This window comes from Gopherus flavomarginatus, chromosome 4, assembly GCF_025201925.1.
Source record: "Gopherus flavomarginatus isolate rGopFla2 chromosome 4, rGopFla2.mat.asm, whole genome shotgun sequence".
Taxonomy (NCBI): domain Eukaryota; kingdom Metazoa; phylum Chordata; order Testudines; family Testudinidae; genus Gopherus; species Gopherus flavomarginatus.
The window spans coordinates 19,694,748-19,711,798 of record NC_066620.1 but is presented as its reverse complement, the minus strand read 5'-3'; the positions used below and the strand labels follow the sequence as shown (position 1 = coordinate 19,711,798).

Below are 17,051 nucleotides of genomic sequence, written 5' to 3'. Positions count from 1 at the left end.
TATTTTAAAATGGAAGAAAAAAGCATCTTATTTTGATGCTTTGCTTTTAAAGAATCACTTGTTGGACAGATACAAGCCCATGTCCCTTAGCTTTTGTTCTTACAGCATACATTTTACAACACTATATCCAGATACTTATATCTAAAATGACTGACCTCATAGACTCTAGGACTGGAAGGGACCTTGAGAGGTCATCGAGTCCAGTCCCCTGCCCTCATGGCAGGACCAAATACTGTCTAGACCATCCTTAATAGACATTTATCTAACATACTCTTAAATATCTCCAGAGATGGAGATTCCACAACTTCCCTAGGCAATCTATTCCAGTGTTTAACTACCCTGACAGTTAGGAACTTTTTCCTAATGTCCAACCTAAATCTCCCTTGCTGCAGTTTAAGCCCATTGCTTCTTGTTCTATCATTGGAGGCTAAGGTGAACAAGTTTTCTCCCTCTTCCTGATGACACCCTTTTAGATACCTGAAAACTGCTATCATGTCCCCTCTCAGTCTTCTCTTTTCCAAACTAAACAAACTCAATTCCTTCAGCCTTCCTTCATAGGTCATGTTCTCAAGACCTTTAATCATTCTTGTTGCTCTTCTCTGGACCCTCTCCAATTTCTCCACATCTTTCTTGAAATGCGGCGCCCAGAACTGGACACAATACTCCAGTTGAGGCCTAACCAGCGCAGAGTAGAGCGGAAGAATGACTTCTCGTGTCTTGTTTACAACACACCTGTTAATGCATCCCAGAATCACGTTTGCTTTTTTTGCAACAGTATCACACTGTTGACTCATATTAAGCTTGTGGTCCACTATGACCCCTAGATCTCTTTCTGCCATACTCCTTCCTAGAAGTCTCTTCCCATTCTGTATGTGTGAAACTGATTGTTCCTTCCTAAGTGGAGCACTTTGCATTTATCTTTATTAAACTTCATCCTGTTTACCTCAGACCATTTCTCCAATTTGTCCAGATCGTTTTGAATTTTGACCCTGTCCTCCAAAGCAGTTGCAATCCCTCCCAGTTTGGTATCGTCCGCAAACTTAATAAGCGTACTTTCTATGCCAACATCTAAATCATTGATGAAGATATTGAACAGAGCCGGTCCCAAAACAGACCCCTGCGGAACCCCACTTGTTATACCTTTCCAGCAGGATTGAGAGCCATTAATAACTACTCTCTGAGTACGGTTATCCAGCCAGTTATGCACCCACCTTATAGTAGCCCCATCTAAATTGTACTTTCCTAGTTTATCTATAAGGATATCATGCGAGACCGAATCAAATGCCTTACTAAAGTCTAGGTATATCACATCCACCGCTTCTCCCTTATCCATAAGGCTCGTTATCCTATCAAAGAATGTTATCAGATTAGTTTGACACGATTTGTTCTTTACAAATCCATGCTGGCTATTCCCTATCACCTTACCACCTTCCAAGTGTTTGCAGATGATTTCTTTAATTATCTGCTCCATTATCTTCCCTGGCACAGAAGTTAAACTAACTGGTCTGTAGTTTCCTGGGTTGTTTTTATTTCTCTTTTTATAGATGGGCACTATATTTGCCCCCTTCCAGTCTTCTGGAATCTCCCCCGTCTCCCATGATTTCCCAAAGATAATAGCTAGAGGCTCAGATACTTCCTCTATTAACTCCTTGAGTATTCTAGGATGCATTTCATCAGGTCCTGGTGACTTGCAGGCATCTAACTTTTCTAAGTGATTTTTTACATGCTCTTTTTTTATTTTATCTTCTAAACCTACCCTCTTCCCGTTAGCATTCACTATACTAGACATTCCTTCAGACTTCTCAGTGAAGACCGAAACAAAGAAGTCATTAAGCATCTCTGCCATTTCCAAGTCTCCCGTTACTGTTTCCCCCTCCTCACTGAGCAGTGAGCCTACCCTGTCCTTGGTCTTCCTCTTGCTTCTAATGTATTGATAAAAAGTCTTCTTGTTTCCCTTTATTCCCATAGGTAGTTTGAGCTCATTTTGTGCCTTTGTCTTTCTAATCTTGCCTCTGCATTTCTGTGTTATTTGCCTATATTCGTCCTTTGTGATCTGACCTAGTTTCCATTTTTTATATGACGCCTTTTTATTTTGTAGATCACGCAAGATCTCGTGGTTAATCCAAGGTGGTCTTTGGCCACATTTTCTATCTTTCCTAACCATCGGAATAGCTTGCTTTTGGGCCCTTAATAGCGTCCCTTTGAAAAACTGCCAACTCTCCTCAGTTGTTTTTCCCCTCAGTCTTGATTCCCATGGGACCTTACCTATCAGCTCTCTGAGCTTACCAAAATCCACCTTCCTGAAATCCATTGTCTCTATTTTGCTGTACTCCCTTCTACCCTTCCTTAGAATTGCAAACTCTATGATTTCATGATCACTTCCACCCAAGCTTCCTTCTACTTTCAAATTCTCAACGAGTTCCTCCCTATTTGTTAAAATCAAGTCTAGAACAGCTTTCCCCCAGTAGCTTTTTCAACCTTCTGAAATAAAAAGTTGTCTGCAATGCAGTCCAGGAACCTATTGGATAGTCTGTGCCCCGCGGTGTTATTTTCCCAAAATATATCTGGATAGTTGAAGTCCCCCATCACCACCAAATCTTGGGCTTTGGATGATTTTGTTAGTTGATTGAAAAAAGCCTCATCCACCTCTTCCACCTGATTAGGTGGCCTGTAGTAGACTCCCAGCACGACATCACCCCTGTTTTTTACCCCTTTTAGCCTAACCCAGAGACTCGCAACACTTCCATCTCCTATGTCCATCTCCACCTCAGTCCAAATGTGTACATTTTTAATATATAAGGCAACACCTCCTCCCTTTTTCCTTTGTCTATCCTTCCTGAGCAAACTATACCCATCCACACCAACATTCCAGTCGTGTGTATTATCCCACCAAGTTTCAGTAATGCCAACAATGTCATAGTTGTATTTATTTATTAGCACTTCCAGTTCTTCCTGCTTATTACCCATACTTCTTGCATTTGTATATAGGCATCTAAGATACTGGTTTGATCTTGCCTCCCAGCTTTGCCCTGACCCTCCTTTCTCTCTGCCATTATAGCCCGTGCTCCCTCCTGTTTCCAACCCATCTCCCAGGTCTTGTTCCCCACTTACCTGTGAGGTTTGCTCACCTGTCCCCGTCAAACCTAGTTTAAACCTCGAGTCTATATGGGTACCTTTAGGCTGGTTTAAATAAGCTATCTGGTGCCATAATCTTTATTACAAGAGTTCTTCTCCAGAGAAGAAATACATCCTAACAGCAGAAATCCCACTGTGATATCAGTGAATTATAATGCTATTTGCCAACTCGTTTAAAAATAATGAAGTTGCATCATCCACTGTGTTATGATAAAAGATATGAGGCACTGCTGTGAAATGGGATTTGATATCAAGTACTGTCAGAGAACATACTTTCTTAAAATGACATTGTAGGGGGCTGTATTTATGTGCTCCATGACTTCCAGATCACATTTGCTAGGTAGTTTTCGTAACCTTCAGCACTGCACACATATCCGAGAGCTAGATATTAAGCTGTGTTCTTACTCCCTTTTATATTATCAGAAATAAATGGGGGTGGGGGATTAAGATTAAAACTCACAAGGGTAAAATCTTCAGTGACGGTAATGAGAATTTTGTTATTGACTTCAATGTAGCCAAGATTTCATTGAAGGTTTCAAGACTCTGTCAGAACATTTCTCTATTCAGCCCTGACCCCTCTTTTCTTGGGGTAAGCTGCTGAAATAACCCCTTCCTCTTCCTGGTTGCATGGAGTATGTGGGAGGATACTACTTTCTTTTCCTTTAGCTACTGAGAGGGTTCCATCCATCATGTCTTCATTTTCATAAGGGGAGTTGGGAGGTGCTTTCTGTTGTTGATGATTGTTACTCTCATAGCGGTATTGGTTCTATAGCAATATCAGTAATTCAAGCTAGTTTGGTCAGTAAAACAAACAGACATGAGTAAAATATGCCCAGGGAGCCAATCTATTGAGCAAAGAAAGTGGTGACAGTTTTACATGGTTTTCCAGCCACACTCAGACCTTAAGTGTACCTTATAAACCTGGTCAGTTAAATGAATAGTATATCTATTTTAACGATCTGGAAAAAGTGGTAAGCAGTGGGGTGGCAAAATCTGCAGATGATACAAAACTACTCAAGATAGTTAAGTCCCAAGCAAACTGCAGAGAGCTACAAAAGGATCTCACAAAACTGGATGACTGGGCAACAAAATGGCAGATGAAATTCAATATTGATAAATGCAAAGTAATGCACATAGGAAAACATCATCCCAACTACACATACAAAATGATGGGGTCTAAATTATCTGTTACCACTCAAGAAAGAGATCTTGGAGACCTTGTGGATGATTCTCTGAAAAACATCTACTCAATGTGCAGTGGCAGTCAAAAAAGCAAACAGAATGTTGGGAATCCTTATCTATCACTTTCTTAATAAGATAGAAAATATCTTGTTGACTCTATATAAATCCATGGTATGCCCACATCATGAATACTGTGTGTATTGTGGTCGCCCCCATCTGAAAAAAGATATATTGGAATTGGAAAAGGTTAGGAGAAGGGAAACAAAAATTATTAAGGTATGGAACGGCTGCCATATGAGGAAAGGTTAATAAGAATGGAACTTTTCAGCTTGGAAAAGAGACAGCTAAGAGGTTTATAAAATCATGACTGATGTGGAGAAAGTAACTAAGGAAGTGTTATTTACTCCTTCTCATAACAGAAGAAGTAGGGGTCACCAAATGAAATTAATAGGCAGCAATATTAAAACAAACAAAAGGAAGTATTTTTTCACAGACGACCTGTGGAACTCCTTGCCAGAGGATGTTGTGAAGGCCAAGACTATAACAGAGTTCAAAAAAGAACTAGATAAATTCATGGAGAATAGGTCCATCAATGGCTATTAGCCAGGATTGGCAGGAATGGTGTCCCTAGCCTCTGTTTGCCAGAAGCTGGGAATAGATGACAGGGGATGGGTCACTTGATGATTACCTGCTCTGTTCATTCCCTCGGGGGTACCTGGCAGTGGCCACTGTCTGAAGACAGGATACTGGGCTAGATGGACCTTTGGTTTCACCCAGTATGGCCGTTCTTGTATTCTTATGTCTCCATAGTGCTTAGTGCCTGATATCAACTCCAGGTTCTAATGAATCCATAAAATGTCTTAGCACAGAAACCTTTGGTGTGCCAAGCAAACAAAATGATAAATGAGAACACTCTGCACATAAAAGATTGCAGAACAGGCTGTGATTAACGGTTAACTGGATTTTTAAAGTCTGCAGCAGTCCATGCACTTTCAGCTTGCTACTGATGCACATTTATCTAGGGCTTGTTTTCTCTTTGACAGATGGATGCCTTGCTTCATGTTTGAATTCATAATTTAACCTGACAGACTCAATTTCTTTTCCACAGGGCCGTGGCGGCAAGGGAAGCATCTACGTCTGGGCCTCTGGAGATGGTGGCAGCTATGATGATTGTAACTGTGACGGCTATGCATCAAGCATGTGGACTATCTCCATCAATTCTGCTATTAATGACGGCCGGACAGCTCTGTATGATGAAAGCTGCTCTTCGACGTTGGCCTCCACGTTCAGCAATGGGAGGAAGAGAAATCCCGAAGCTGGTGTGGTGAGTGCAGATATTATTGTGCTGTTGTCCTGCTCCCTACACTCACACACGTCTGTACGCATCATTTTCTGCTTAGGAGCAGCAGATGTTCCTTTGTTAAAATAATATTTTCTCATTCACAATACCCAACAATGCCCAAACTGCCAGCTGATGAGATGAGAGGTCAATATTGAAAGCAGCAATGAGCTTCCGTGTTTTATGGCTGCATGTAGGTGTTGTTCCCTAGTTATCGGAATACAACTTGGAAAGTGAAGCTAGGTCTTATTTATTCATATGTCCTCAGAATTTTTAATTCCCAGGCAGACTTTCTTTGTGTAATTGCATGATAACGAAGAGTTGAAATCCCCAGCATAACACATCACCTCCAATTTTAGGCTAATATAGTCATTGCCAATTTGTCTGTAACCCTGTGTAGGTTTGGCAGAATAAGGTTGATAATGAAACAAGTTCAGGGCAAAGTAGTAGTGAAATATGGAATATTGTCAAGCTTCCTGGGTGGTTTCTGCATATTCTCGCTTTTTGCCCGTCTGGTTAGTGTTTTTCCTGAGAGATTTGGTCTAGGAGTGTGGTTACAGAAATGGTTGTTTATTTAATAGCTTAAGAAGCCTCTAGAGCAAAGGATTAAAGCTCCTTTTTAATGTGTGTAAAACTCTAAATAAACAACCTTGACATTTGCATCGCAAATTCCCATTGTTTAATTCAACAGTGATCTATTATTATTATTTATTTATTATTAGCATTGTAGTAACACCTAGGAGCCCCAGGCCTGGATCAGGAATCCATTGTGTGAGGTGCTGTACAAAACAGAAGATGGAGCCTGCTCCAAAGATGACACATTAGGTGTCAGATTATACCTGATAGGTGCAGGCCCATGTTGAGGGAGAGTGGAGCTTCACACCCTAGGGGTACAATCCCTCACAGTTCCAGGTGTGCACTAGGAACGTTTCCACTATGCCACCTCTTGGAAAGGTACAGCATGCTCCTCCCAGTATGCTAGCGTGTGGTGGGGCATCTCTTACTTTAACAGTCTTCAGATCATCCAGGGTGGGATCTGATATTTAAAAAGGGCCAGGCAGGTGTCTTAATAAAAAGGTCAATGTTTGTCAACAGATACTACACATTTTCCAGTTATTTCATGTTCTGAGTATAGAGACAATCTGGACTGTCCTAGATCTGTTGTATGAGTTTGAAAATACTGACTTATTTCATTGGGTCAGTTGTATGCATGAAGTGATCTACATTACATACATGACTATCACTGTGCAATTTGCTTGCAGGCTGTGTCACATTTCCCTCTAGTGGCTAGTCCTCACAGATGATAGCACCGTATACTACTGCCTGCTATTGGAGCGACTCCTGTAACTCAAGCAGTAGAAGACTTCTATGGTGCTAAAAGTCTTGGGTTCAAATCCTATTGATGACTGGCGGGGCTTTGTGACATTTATAGAAATATAATCTCTCTATGAATTTTAGATGTTAATGAATATTTACTTCTTACTGTCGTTATCCAATCACGTGTTCCCACCTGCCCTGTGTATCTACCCATTCTTTTTAAAGGTGATCTAGTAGTTTGAAAAGGGCTGTAATTATTCTATTTCTAGTGACAAGTATAACGTTACTCTAATCAACAAGCATTGCCTTCCGTGCTGTTCCATGTCTGTAGCACAAGGGAGAATGAAATAGCTAGTCTTACACATTTTTTTTGATATTTTTGCAGGCTACTACGGATTTATATGGCAACTGTACCTTACGTCATTCTGGAACATCTGCAGCTGCACCAGAGGCAGCTGGCGTGTTTGCATTGGCACTGGAGGCTAAGTAGGTTTAGGAGCAGAGGGATTTTTTGTTTTTTTGAATTACTTGTCTGTCATGCTGAAGTTAAGGGCTGTTAAAGCTAGAACAGCCAGATCCAAAGCCCACTGAAATAAATAGAAAGACTCCCATTGACTTTACGGGCTTTGGATCAAGCCCTGGGTGCAGAAACTTAGATGAGCTTATGTAAATAATGCAATGCCCTAATTTGCATAGTGTATATAATGTGCACTGCCTTATTTTCATATATTGATTCATTTTACAGATATTTCCTCCCCTCCCTACCTGCTTTGTCTCTGGCTGCCTGCTGACGGGCCCTTCATAGTCTTTCTCTGACTCCACCGTCTGTCTCCCCAATGCTCCCTCCCCAAGCTGACTCACCTGTTTCCCTCCTCCAGTTTCCTCTGTCCCGACTTCTGGCTGTGTCCCCATGGATTCCCCCCACCTCTTGAATTTTCCTCTGCTCTACCACCAGTTGCTCCCTGACAATATAAACCCTGGCTAGCACCCAGTTCCCCACCCACCCATGGATGTAGAGGTATGGCTAGAATGACTGCCTACACAGCACCACTGTCTCCATCATGATGCCCTGTGCACTTGCCATATTTCTATAGCTGTGAGCAGACTGGAGTCTGTGCTCCAAACAGGGTCTCTTTACTTTGAGTTCTGGAGGACTAATAGGTATCTCTATGATCTAAAATCCTAGAACAGTCTGTGGGAGTCTGACCATAGAGAGTATGTCTACACTGCAGCTGGGAGCAAGCCTCCCAATCTCATAGGCTTTGGTCAGAAGGGACCATCGTGATAATCTAATCTGACCTCCTGCACATTGCAGGCCACTGAACTTCACCCATCCACTCCTGGAATAGACCCCTAACCTCTGGCTGAGTTACTGAAGTCCTCAGATCATGGTTTAAAGACCTCATGTTATAGAGAATCCACCATTTACACTAGTTTAAACCTGCAAGTGACCCATGCCCCATGATGCAGAGGAAGGTGACCCCCACCCCCAGGATCTCTGCCAATCTGACCTGGTGGAAAATTCCCAAATATGGCGATCAGTTAGACCCTGAGCATGGGGACAAGACCTACCAGACAGATACTTGGGAAAGAATTCTCAGTAGTAACTCAGAGCCCTCCCCATCTAATGTCCTGTCTCCAGCAGTTGAGGATTTTTGCTACCGGCAGTCACCCATGGGTAGGCAGTCACCCATGGCAGTCACCCATTGTAGGCAGTCTCAGCAGATAGACTTGGGCTAGCATGCTAAAAATAGCTAAAACCTGAGCCACAATGTCTATGCCTTTATTTTTAGTGCATTTACCTTACTGAGTGTTCAAATACACCAGTCCTTTCAAACTTATTATGGAAAGAGAAAACCATCCTCTCTTCGTCATCATCATCATGTTCCTATTACGCCTCTGGCCTTTAGGGCAGTGATGAAGCTCCTCCACTCCTGTCTGTTTCTGGCAAGTCTTTCAATGGTTCCCCAGCTGTGCCCCAGGTTTTTCAGTTCGGCTTCCACAGCACTTCGCCATGTTGGTTTTGGGCAGCCTTGTTTTCACTTGCCTTCTGGTGTCTTATTGCTGCTCTGGTGATGGAATCAGTTTCCATCTGAAGCACACGACTGATCCACGTCCAACGCCTCCTGGCAAGGATGGTGCTCAGATCCTCTTGGCTGCACTGTGTCAATAGATCTTTGTTTGAGATTGTTCTGGGCCAAAAGATACGGAGGATTTTTTCTGAGGCAGGTTTTATGGAATGAAGACAGTTTTGGCCACATCATTCTTTCTCATTCTTCTTCTAACACCACAAAATAACAACCTTTTCTATGTTATTCTTCCATAGCCTGGATCTGACGTGGAGAGACATGCAGCATCTGACAGTGCTCACCTCCAAAAGGAACCAACTTCATGACGAAGTCCATCAATGGCGTAGAAATGGTGTTGGTCTGGAATTTAACCATTTGTTTGGCTATGGAGTCCTCGATGCTGGGGCAATGGTTAAAATGGCAAAAGACTGGAAGACTGTTCCAGAGAGATTCCACTGTGTTGGAGGATCAATACAAGAACCTGAGTAAGTGAAGTCAATGCTCTTTTTCCAGTCTATGGAGTTTGTTCCCTTTCAGGCACTTCAGTGATCACAGACAGACACACACAGAAACAGTGACCCAATACAACCTCAGTATCAGATTTTCTCCCAGAAATGTATGTCCCATACTGCCCATCCCTCTCCTTGATAGCACAAATATTTTAAGTCTATCACTCCTTAAAAGGAATAATATGCCACCCGATTATCTCAAATAGTTATTCAGACACTTAAATTTAAACTCACTGGTTTCGATAAAACAGTAAAACAAGTTTATTAACTACCGAGAGAGATTTTAAGTGAGTTCAAGTAATAAGGCATAAAAGTCAGAAATGGTTACAAGAAAAATAAAGATAAGATGTTTCCTAAAGCCTAATTTAGTAACATCCACCTCTTGGAGAGGACCTGTCAACTCTCAGCAGAGGAAGAAATCAGAAGGAAGGTGGGGTTGGATAGGACATACACTACGTAATTTAACAAACTGTACTAGAATCAAGCAAAATGTCTCATTATATGCTCCAGCAGATTATGGACCAAATTCTCAGGTCAGGACCCCTCTGCAGAGTATAACATCTGCTTCCTTTGTCTCTTTGAGTCCAGTGAATGCAATTGGCAGGGAGAGACAGGTGCCTTGGAGTATTTCACCCTCCTTTTTGTAGTTTCAGTCCCCCTCTTGAAAAATATTACGAGCTAGGCACAGGACACAAAGGCTATGTGGAAGGATGTTCACTGCTGGCTTTTACTCACATGTTTGAACTCCCTTTGTCATCCCTTCCTGCTTGATGACTCTGTTTACTGCTTCAATGCAAATTAAGTAGAGCACATATTCCTTTGTTTGGGACAGACCTGTTTGCCAATTTCTGTTTTGGCAGAGCTGTGGGGTTTAAAAAATTGCTAATCACACCATACAGGAGAAACTTATAGCTTCACGTACCATGTTACCACACACATTTTATCAGGACAGTACTGACCAGCAAATCATAACTTTTCAAATGATACCTTAAAAAGCATACTTTGTAAAAAGATTATTACAATAGTGTTTGGGTGTAAACATTGTATATTCTGTTACAATGTGATATATTTAAATTTGGCAATTTCCTATTCTAGTGGATAATTTTAACTCCAGAAAATGATAACAATCACTCACAGGTATCAAAGATTCAGTTTGAACATTACAGCATTTAAATGTGTTTGTTTTATGTTTTCCACATCTCTAATTGCCAGCTAGGTAGGCAAATTATTTTCTGATTACTTTCATGTGCAAAGTAGAATGAGTCAACAAGTGAGTCAATTAATACTAATTGACTACAACAGCTAAAGTTCAATTTAATTATTTGAAATACTAATCTAATGATGGCCAATTTATGCCTATAACATTTTCAATTTGGCTTTTCAGTGCCATTGTTTAAAGGCATTATTATTTATAGGAAAAAGAGAAGAAAGCAATGTACCACCATGGCACAGAGCTAAGATAGGCCAGGAAGACTGTAAGTTGGTTTTGCAAAATCTCATCTGTTAAATTTTGTTTCTGCAAAACCAAAGCCAAGGGATGATTCAGATTTGACCGAATAACTAAAATGCAGAATGATTATATTTATAAAGACAAATTGGGCCAAAATCTCCCCTCAGGTAGAGCTGGGCAGGATGAAAAATCAAATCATCAACAATATTTGCATATTGAAAACCCTTTTATTTTCCATTTTGGGTCAATTGAAATGTTTTGTTGTGATAATTTCAAAATGTTTTGTTTTGATTTCATCATTATTTTCTTTTTAACCTTTTTCAGTTGTATTAGCTTCAATTTCTAAACAAAAATTTGTTTCAAACTGGAAAACGAAATTTTCCATTTAATAACTTTTTTCTGACTTTTTTTGCATGGGAAAATCTGTCAATTGCAACCCTTTTTCATGAAAAGTTTGGTTTTTGATAACTCAGCATTTTTTAATTAAAAAAACAATGTGTTGAAAAATTTCTGACCTCTATCACTTTAATGCAGCACCCTTAAAGTAAATGGGGATTATTCTGGGGTAAATGAAAGAGGTTAGTCCGTTACGTCTGGCTGTGTCCAAAAGTTAAAATTGTAGAGACATCTTGTGAGCATATTCAGCAAAAAATAGCTCAGTACTGTACCTAATAGTCTCCTCCTTTCTTAATTTCCCAGTCACATTACCACTACTGAAATGTATTAGATAGAAGTATGCAGTTGTTTTGCAGTGATTAATGTCACCCCATCAAAAAGGATCCTCAACTGAAAGACATGATGGGATGGCAAAATAAATGAAAGTTGGTGCTCTTTACTGCTAAAGTATTTTTAAAGAGGTGCTTTGCCCCATTGGAGGTATCCAGGGAATAAGGGATATGGCTGGAATGTATTTGCTTTCCAGGGATTCCCAGGTACAAGAAAGCCTTATCTACGCTGTGATAAAAAACCCATTGCTCCAAGTCTCAAAGCCCGGGTCAGCTGACTTGGGCTGGGTCTGCCAGACTAAAAACTGCTGTGAAGACATTTGGGCTGGGGCTGTGAGACCCTCCCCACTTCATAGGGTCGCAGAGTCCGGGCGTCTACACTGCAATAGTATAGCCCCACAGCTGATCCTGGACTGTCCCGCGCAAGTCAACTGACCTGGGCCAACCGCAGCCATGCCACAGGTCTTTTATTGCAGAGTAGACGTTCCTTTCATGGCTGCTCAACTTGCCAAACAGCCCCAGAAACTGGAGGGGAGGCCCAAAAAATGTCTTGAAGCCACCTTTTCACATCCTCCTGAGCTATGCCTAGCACTGCTCGGACAAATTCCAAGATCTGGCTTTCTAAAGGGGAGGTCTCAAAGGCACAAATGATAGGCCATTTCAGTGACAGTCAGGCACCTTACTGGTAACTGTGCTTGAAAATCTCTCTCTAATCTGTTACAGACTCAAGCCAGAAAATACTAGCGTACATGTGATTCACCTAAAATATTTGTGTTTTATGTAAATGTCTAATAATACAGTGTTGATGCCACACATCCGACATGCCTCTTGTGTGGATAATAAAATTCATGATTTGCAACATCTTTATACTTTGGGTTTTAAAATAAAAACAAAACCCATATGAAGAGGATCCAGCCCATCTCCAGCGATTCTGCTTGGATGATGAGAAGTGTAACTGACATTTTGCTTCAGCCATGGATAATTGTTTTATTTTTGTAGTTGGGCATTGCTGCCGCAATGTTTTCTATATTTAGGTTGGTGAGCACAGGATAGACCGGAGTGTGCCATAGCAACACTGCTGATTAGCAGAAACAGGCTAGGGAAGAATCTACAGCCTATTGTGTGTGATGTGACGAAAAGACATCAATATTTAAAGTTTGAGATTCTCTAGGCTTCAAAATGGAGGAAATATGGATGCCAACAAGACCTCAATAATGACACCACACCATTGGAGGTTGTGTCGACTTCTAGCCAGGTGTCCTGAGCTTGATTAATTTGATCTGCATCATCACTGATTTATAACTGTTCAAAGAACGTTTTTTCAAGTTTCACTGGCAGAATAACATATTTCACATCTAAGAGACTTTTAAATCAGCCTCCCTCCCCATCTACAGCTGGTGCATGCAGTGTAGCAAATCAGATTTGGAAGATAAAATCTTCATAGCATTATACCTTTATTTCAAACATTTTATATTATTAATATTGTGATAGACCCAGCCAGCTGGGAACAGCAGAGTAGTAGAAGGGAGATATATTGGCCATTGGATAAGCAGTTTTCTGTTCCCTGAGTGATTAGAGCAGGGGCTGCTCCAGGCTAATGAGAACACTTGACTCCAATTAACCTGCTAAGAGTCAGGTGAGGCTGTTAAGCACCTGACTCTAATTAAGGCCCATCTGATGCTATAAATGGGCTCACTCCAGTCAGGCCAAAGGGAGCCAGGGGAGAGGAAGTGCATGTGAGGAACTGAGAGCAAGAGGCGTGCAAGAAGCTGAGAGTGAGTAGGCATACTGCTGGAGGACTGAGAAATACAAGTGTTATCCGACATCAGGAGGAAGGTCCAGTGGTGAGGATAAAGAAGGTGTTTGGAGGAGGCCATGGGGATGTAGCCCAGGGAGTTGTAGCTGTCGTGCAACTGTACCAGGAGGCACTCTAGACAGTTGCAGTCCACAGGACCCTGGGCTGGACCCCGGAGTAGAGGGCAGGCCCAGGTTCCCCCTAGACCTCCCAACTCCTGATCAAGCACAGGAGGAATTGATTTGGACTGTGGGTTCTACCAGAGGGGAAGGTCTCTGGTCTGTTCCCGATCCACAGGGTGAATCTGTGAGGCGAGCAAATCTGCCAATAAGCACAGGACCCACCAAGGTAGAGAAGGAACTTTGTCACTATATGTACAATGGTCAAGATTCTGCTCCCTTTATACACACTGAGTATTTACTTATTCCTCAGGTAGTCCTGGTAAGGTACTACTCCATGCATTTAAGGGGAACAGAATCTGGCCCAAAGCCATTAGTAATGCTCTATGAAAGGCAGAGTGGCCTAGTGGATAGTGCAGTTGCCGGGGACTCAGGAGAGATGGGTTTTAGTCCCAGCTCTACTACTGGTCTGCTAGATTACCGTAGACAAATTACTTTGCTACTTTGTGCCTCAGTCTCCCTATCTATAAAATGGGGGTAATGATCCTGACTTCCTTTGTAAAGCACCTTGAGATCTATGATGAGAGCTATGTAATATCATCATTATAGCATAAGACTCAGGATTTACTTCATGATCAACACTGTCACTTTTGAGAGGAGACAGGCTTATGGCCACACCTTTGTGAAATGCTTTCTTTACTGCTCATAGAAGAATTGTGCTATTTGTTATTATTGGGAAAGAGTGATAGTTAAAGGTGTAGCAGTTTGTACCCATTTCTCATCAAAATAATACATTCAAAATAAAAACATTATTAAACAGCATGACAGTGATCTTGTAATAATTTACCTCCTTCTTACTTTACTATACTAAAAAACCTAGGCTGGAACAGAGCCTATTTATCTTAAAAAAAAAAGACAAACAAAAAAACCATTTGGATACTGTTCTGGATTTTAAGATGTTTTAATAAACTTTATTCTAAATTATTAAAATAAAGAAAAGGTCACATTTTCATGTACATTTCAGAAAGCTTTAACAAAAACCACCTTAGGTTTGGAAAGTGCATGGAAGTTAAAGGGAGAACATTGAATGATGGTTCTTCCCAGGTTGCCCCCTCTTAATCTGAATTAATTTAGTTAATAATCAGTAATTAATAACAATACCTTACATGTACAACAGTGCCTTTCCTCTTAAAGAATCCCAAAGCACTTTACAAACTTCACATACTCTTAAAACAGCTGGGTTAGCAATCTCACTCCTGGGAAAAAAAATGCCATGGGAGCTTTAATCACTACAGGTAGTCTAAGCCTCAGTTTTACATCTCATCTGGGGAAGACAGCACCTCTAACATCAGACTGGAACATGCATTTAGTGCAGACTTAATGGTAAGAGTGCCAGCTGCTGACTCACTAACACCCACTTCCTTCAACCCTAAAGTATTTTGGGGACGTTTACCATCCAAATATTGCTCAAACCCAAGCCTGCTTAACCTACGAGGTCTGAAGAGATCGAGGCGATAGAAGGTCTCACTGAAGCTACAGGCTATACAGACTCTAAATTAGTTAATGATGCTTTAGACATTTTGATCTCTATGGTGTATTGCAGTGAAAGATTCCAAGACACCAGAGTTTAACTATGTCATTTGATAATGGACAGAAATGCAGCTTCCTCTTGCAAAGAGTCAATGGTTGCTAAGTGTCAACAACCTTATCATTGGGGTTGCTCTTGCTGCCAAGGGAAAAATCATGAATTTCAACATTTAAAAGCTAAGCCCACTTAACATGGACTTTGAAAAGTTTTATTTTATAAAGTGCCACTTTTCCTATGGACATGCGTTCCTGCCGAGTGGCATTTCACCCTGTTATGCATTTTGAAAAATTAAATTTTTGAACATATACAAATAACCCTTATAAAGGCTCCTTTTGAGTCCCACTGTATCATAATAGCACTTAGTAAAATGTCAACCTTATTTTTCTGATTGCAAACGTTACTTTTAAAAGGGAAATTCTGTTTCTTCATTCCAACATGACCAATGCCGCACTTTTTAAAAGAGTGACACATGCAACACTATAGAATTATGAACAATTGCATAATGGGGGGGGGGGCATGGAAGTTAGCCATTGAGAAGAATTTTTGGGCAGGTCAGAAGGCAAACAGAGTTTGATAATTACATTTAAAGGATTTCTGTAATGACTGAAGTAATTCCTATATCTTTCAGCTGCTTCACTCACTCAGAGGCAACATTTTACGTTGTTCATTGCATGTTGCTGTTAAAGGCATTCAAGGTATTCACAGGTTTTTACACCACCTCTGTAGTTAGTATGATTTGTGAGGCAATTCCTGAGGTAATTTTTCAGGGCCCAAGAGTGCCTATTGGGTATGTGCTAATGGCAGTGTGGAGCCACGCTGCACCAACATAAATCCTCCCTGGTATTGTTGCTTTCTCAGGTACAGCGTCTCCCAGCGTTCTCAGGCATACCTGGGGAGTGAACTCACTGCTACCACTCTCCATTGGCTAGCACCTGAAAGGAGTGCACCAAAACTCTGCCTTTTGGGTTGAAAATTGGGGAACAATTGCTTTGCTCACACAAGCACGAAGAGTGTAATTGCGAGCACAAAATGTGAAATCCAAGCTCCTCCAAAGTCAATGGCAAAACTCCCATTGACTTAAGTGGGGCTAAGATTTCACCCATAGAGTGTAAATTGCACTCATGCAGAGGCTGGCCATAAATTTTGTCCCTAGTTTTTATTTCAACCGTATTCAGGCAATTTTTGTTGAGTTCACTGGAAATTTCTCTACATAAGAACTGAGTTATAATAACTAAGGAAGGAAGGCCTCAGGATTTGACATATTGAGAATGTGGCAAAATAGTTGTCCCTGTGTGTGTGTATGTGTTTAAAATGTCAACTATAGCAATTTTTTAGTATAAATGAGCAAACAAAAGTGTGTTATAATCCAGACTAAATTAGGGATAGGGCTCATGGTTTGGGTTTGAGTGCAGATTAGGGCAAGGATACAGATTTGAATCTGATGGTTCTGAAATGGCCTCCTGTCATTCTAGCCAGAAATGCTTTCTGACATCCTTTAATAGTGACTGTCTCACAAGACCAGCTGCTCTCAGTTTTTCTAGAGAATATAACCTATAATTAAACCAGAACCAGAAATACTAGTAAGCAAAAAAAGCCGTCTATAATTTTTAATAGACATTGCTATTTCTTAATTCTCAGCGTGTACTTCCTTAACGTGTTACTTCTTTCTGTGTCTGTTTGGTAAACTACTTTCAAATCAGGTGCTGACTTACTCCTTAAAATGCCAATATTGTATTGATAAAGCTTGAGTCCTGTTGATCTAGATTTGGCACCTTTATTGCCTTTCAATAAATTGCTTTGAGTTAAGAAGGAAATGGTTACAT

The 17,051-nt window shown here is 40.9% G+C and overlaps 1 protein-coding gene across 2 annotated transcripts in view; it reads left to right on the top strand.

The window, feature by feature from the left end:
- Window positions 1–17,051, top strand: part of PCSK2 (proprotein convertase subtilisin/kexin type 2) — a 194,883-nt gene that overhangs the window by 173,940 nt on the left and 3,892 nt on the right. For both annotated transcript variants that reach the window (XM_050952128.1, XM_050952129.1), the window contains exons 9-11: window positions 5,426–5,641; window positions 7,359–7,459; window positions 9,300–9,527. In XM_050952128.1, the coding sequence (XP_050808085.1) occupies window positions 5,426–5,641; window positions 7,359–7,459; window positions 9,300–9,527 (545 nt within the window). The remainder of the gene's footprint in view (window positions 1–5,425; window positions 5,642–7,358; window positions 7,460–9,299; window positions 9,528–17,051) is intronic.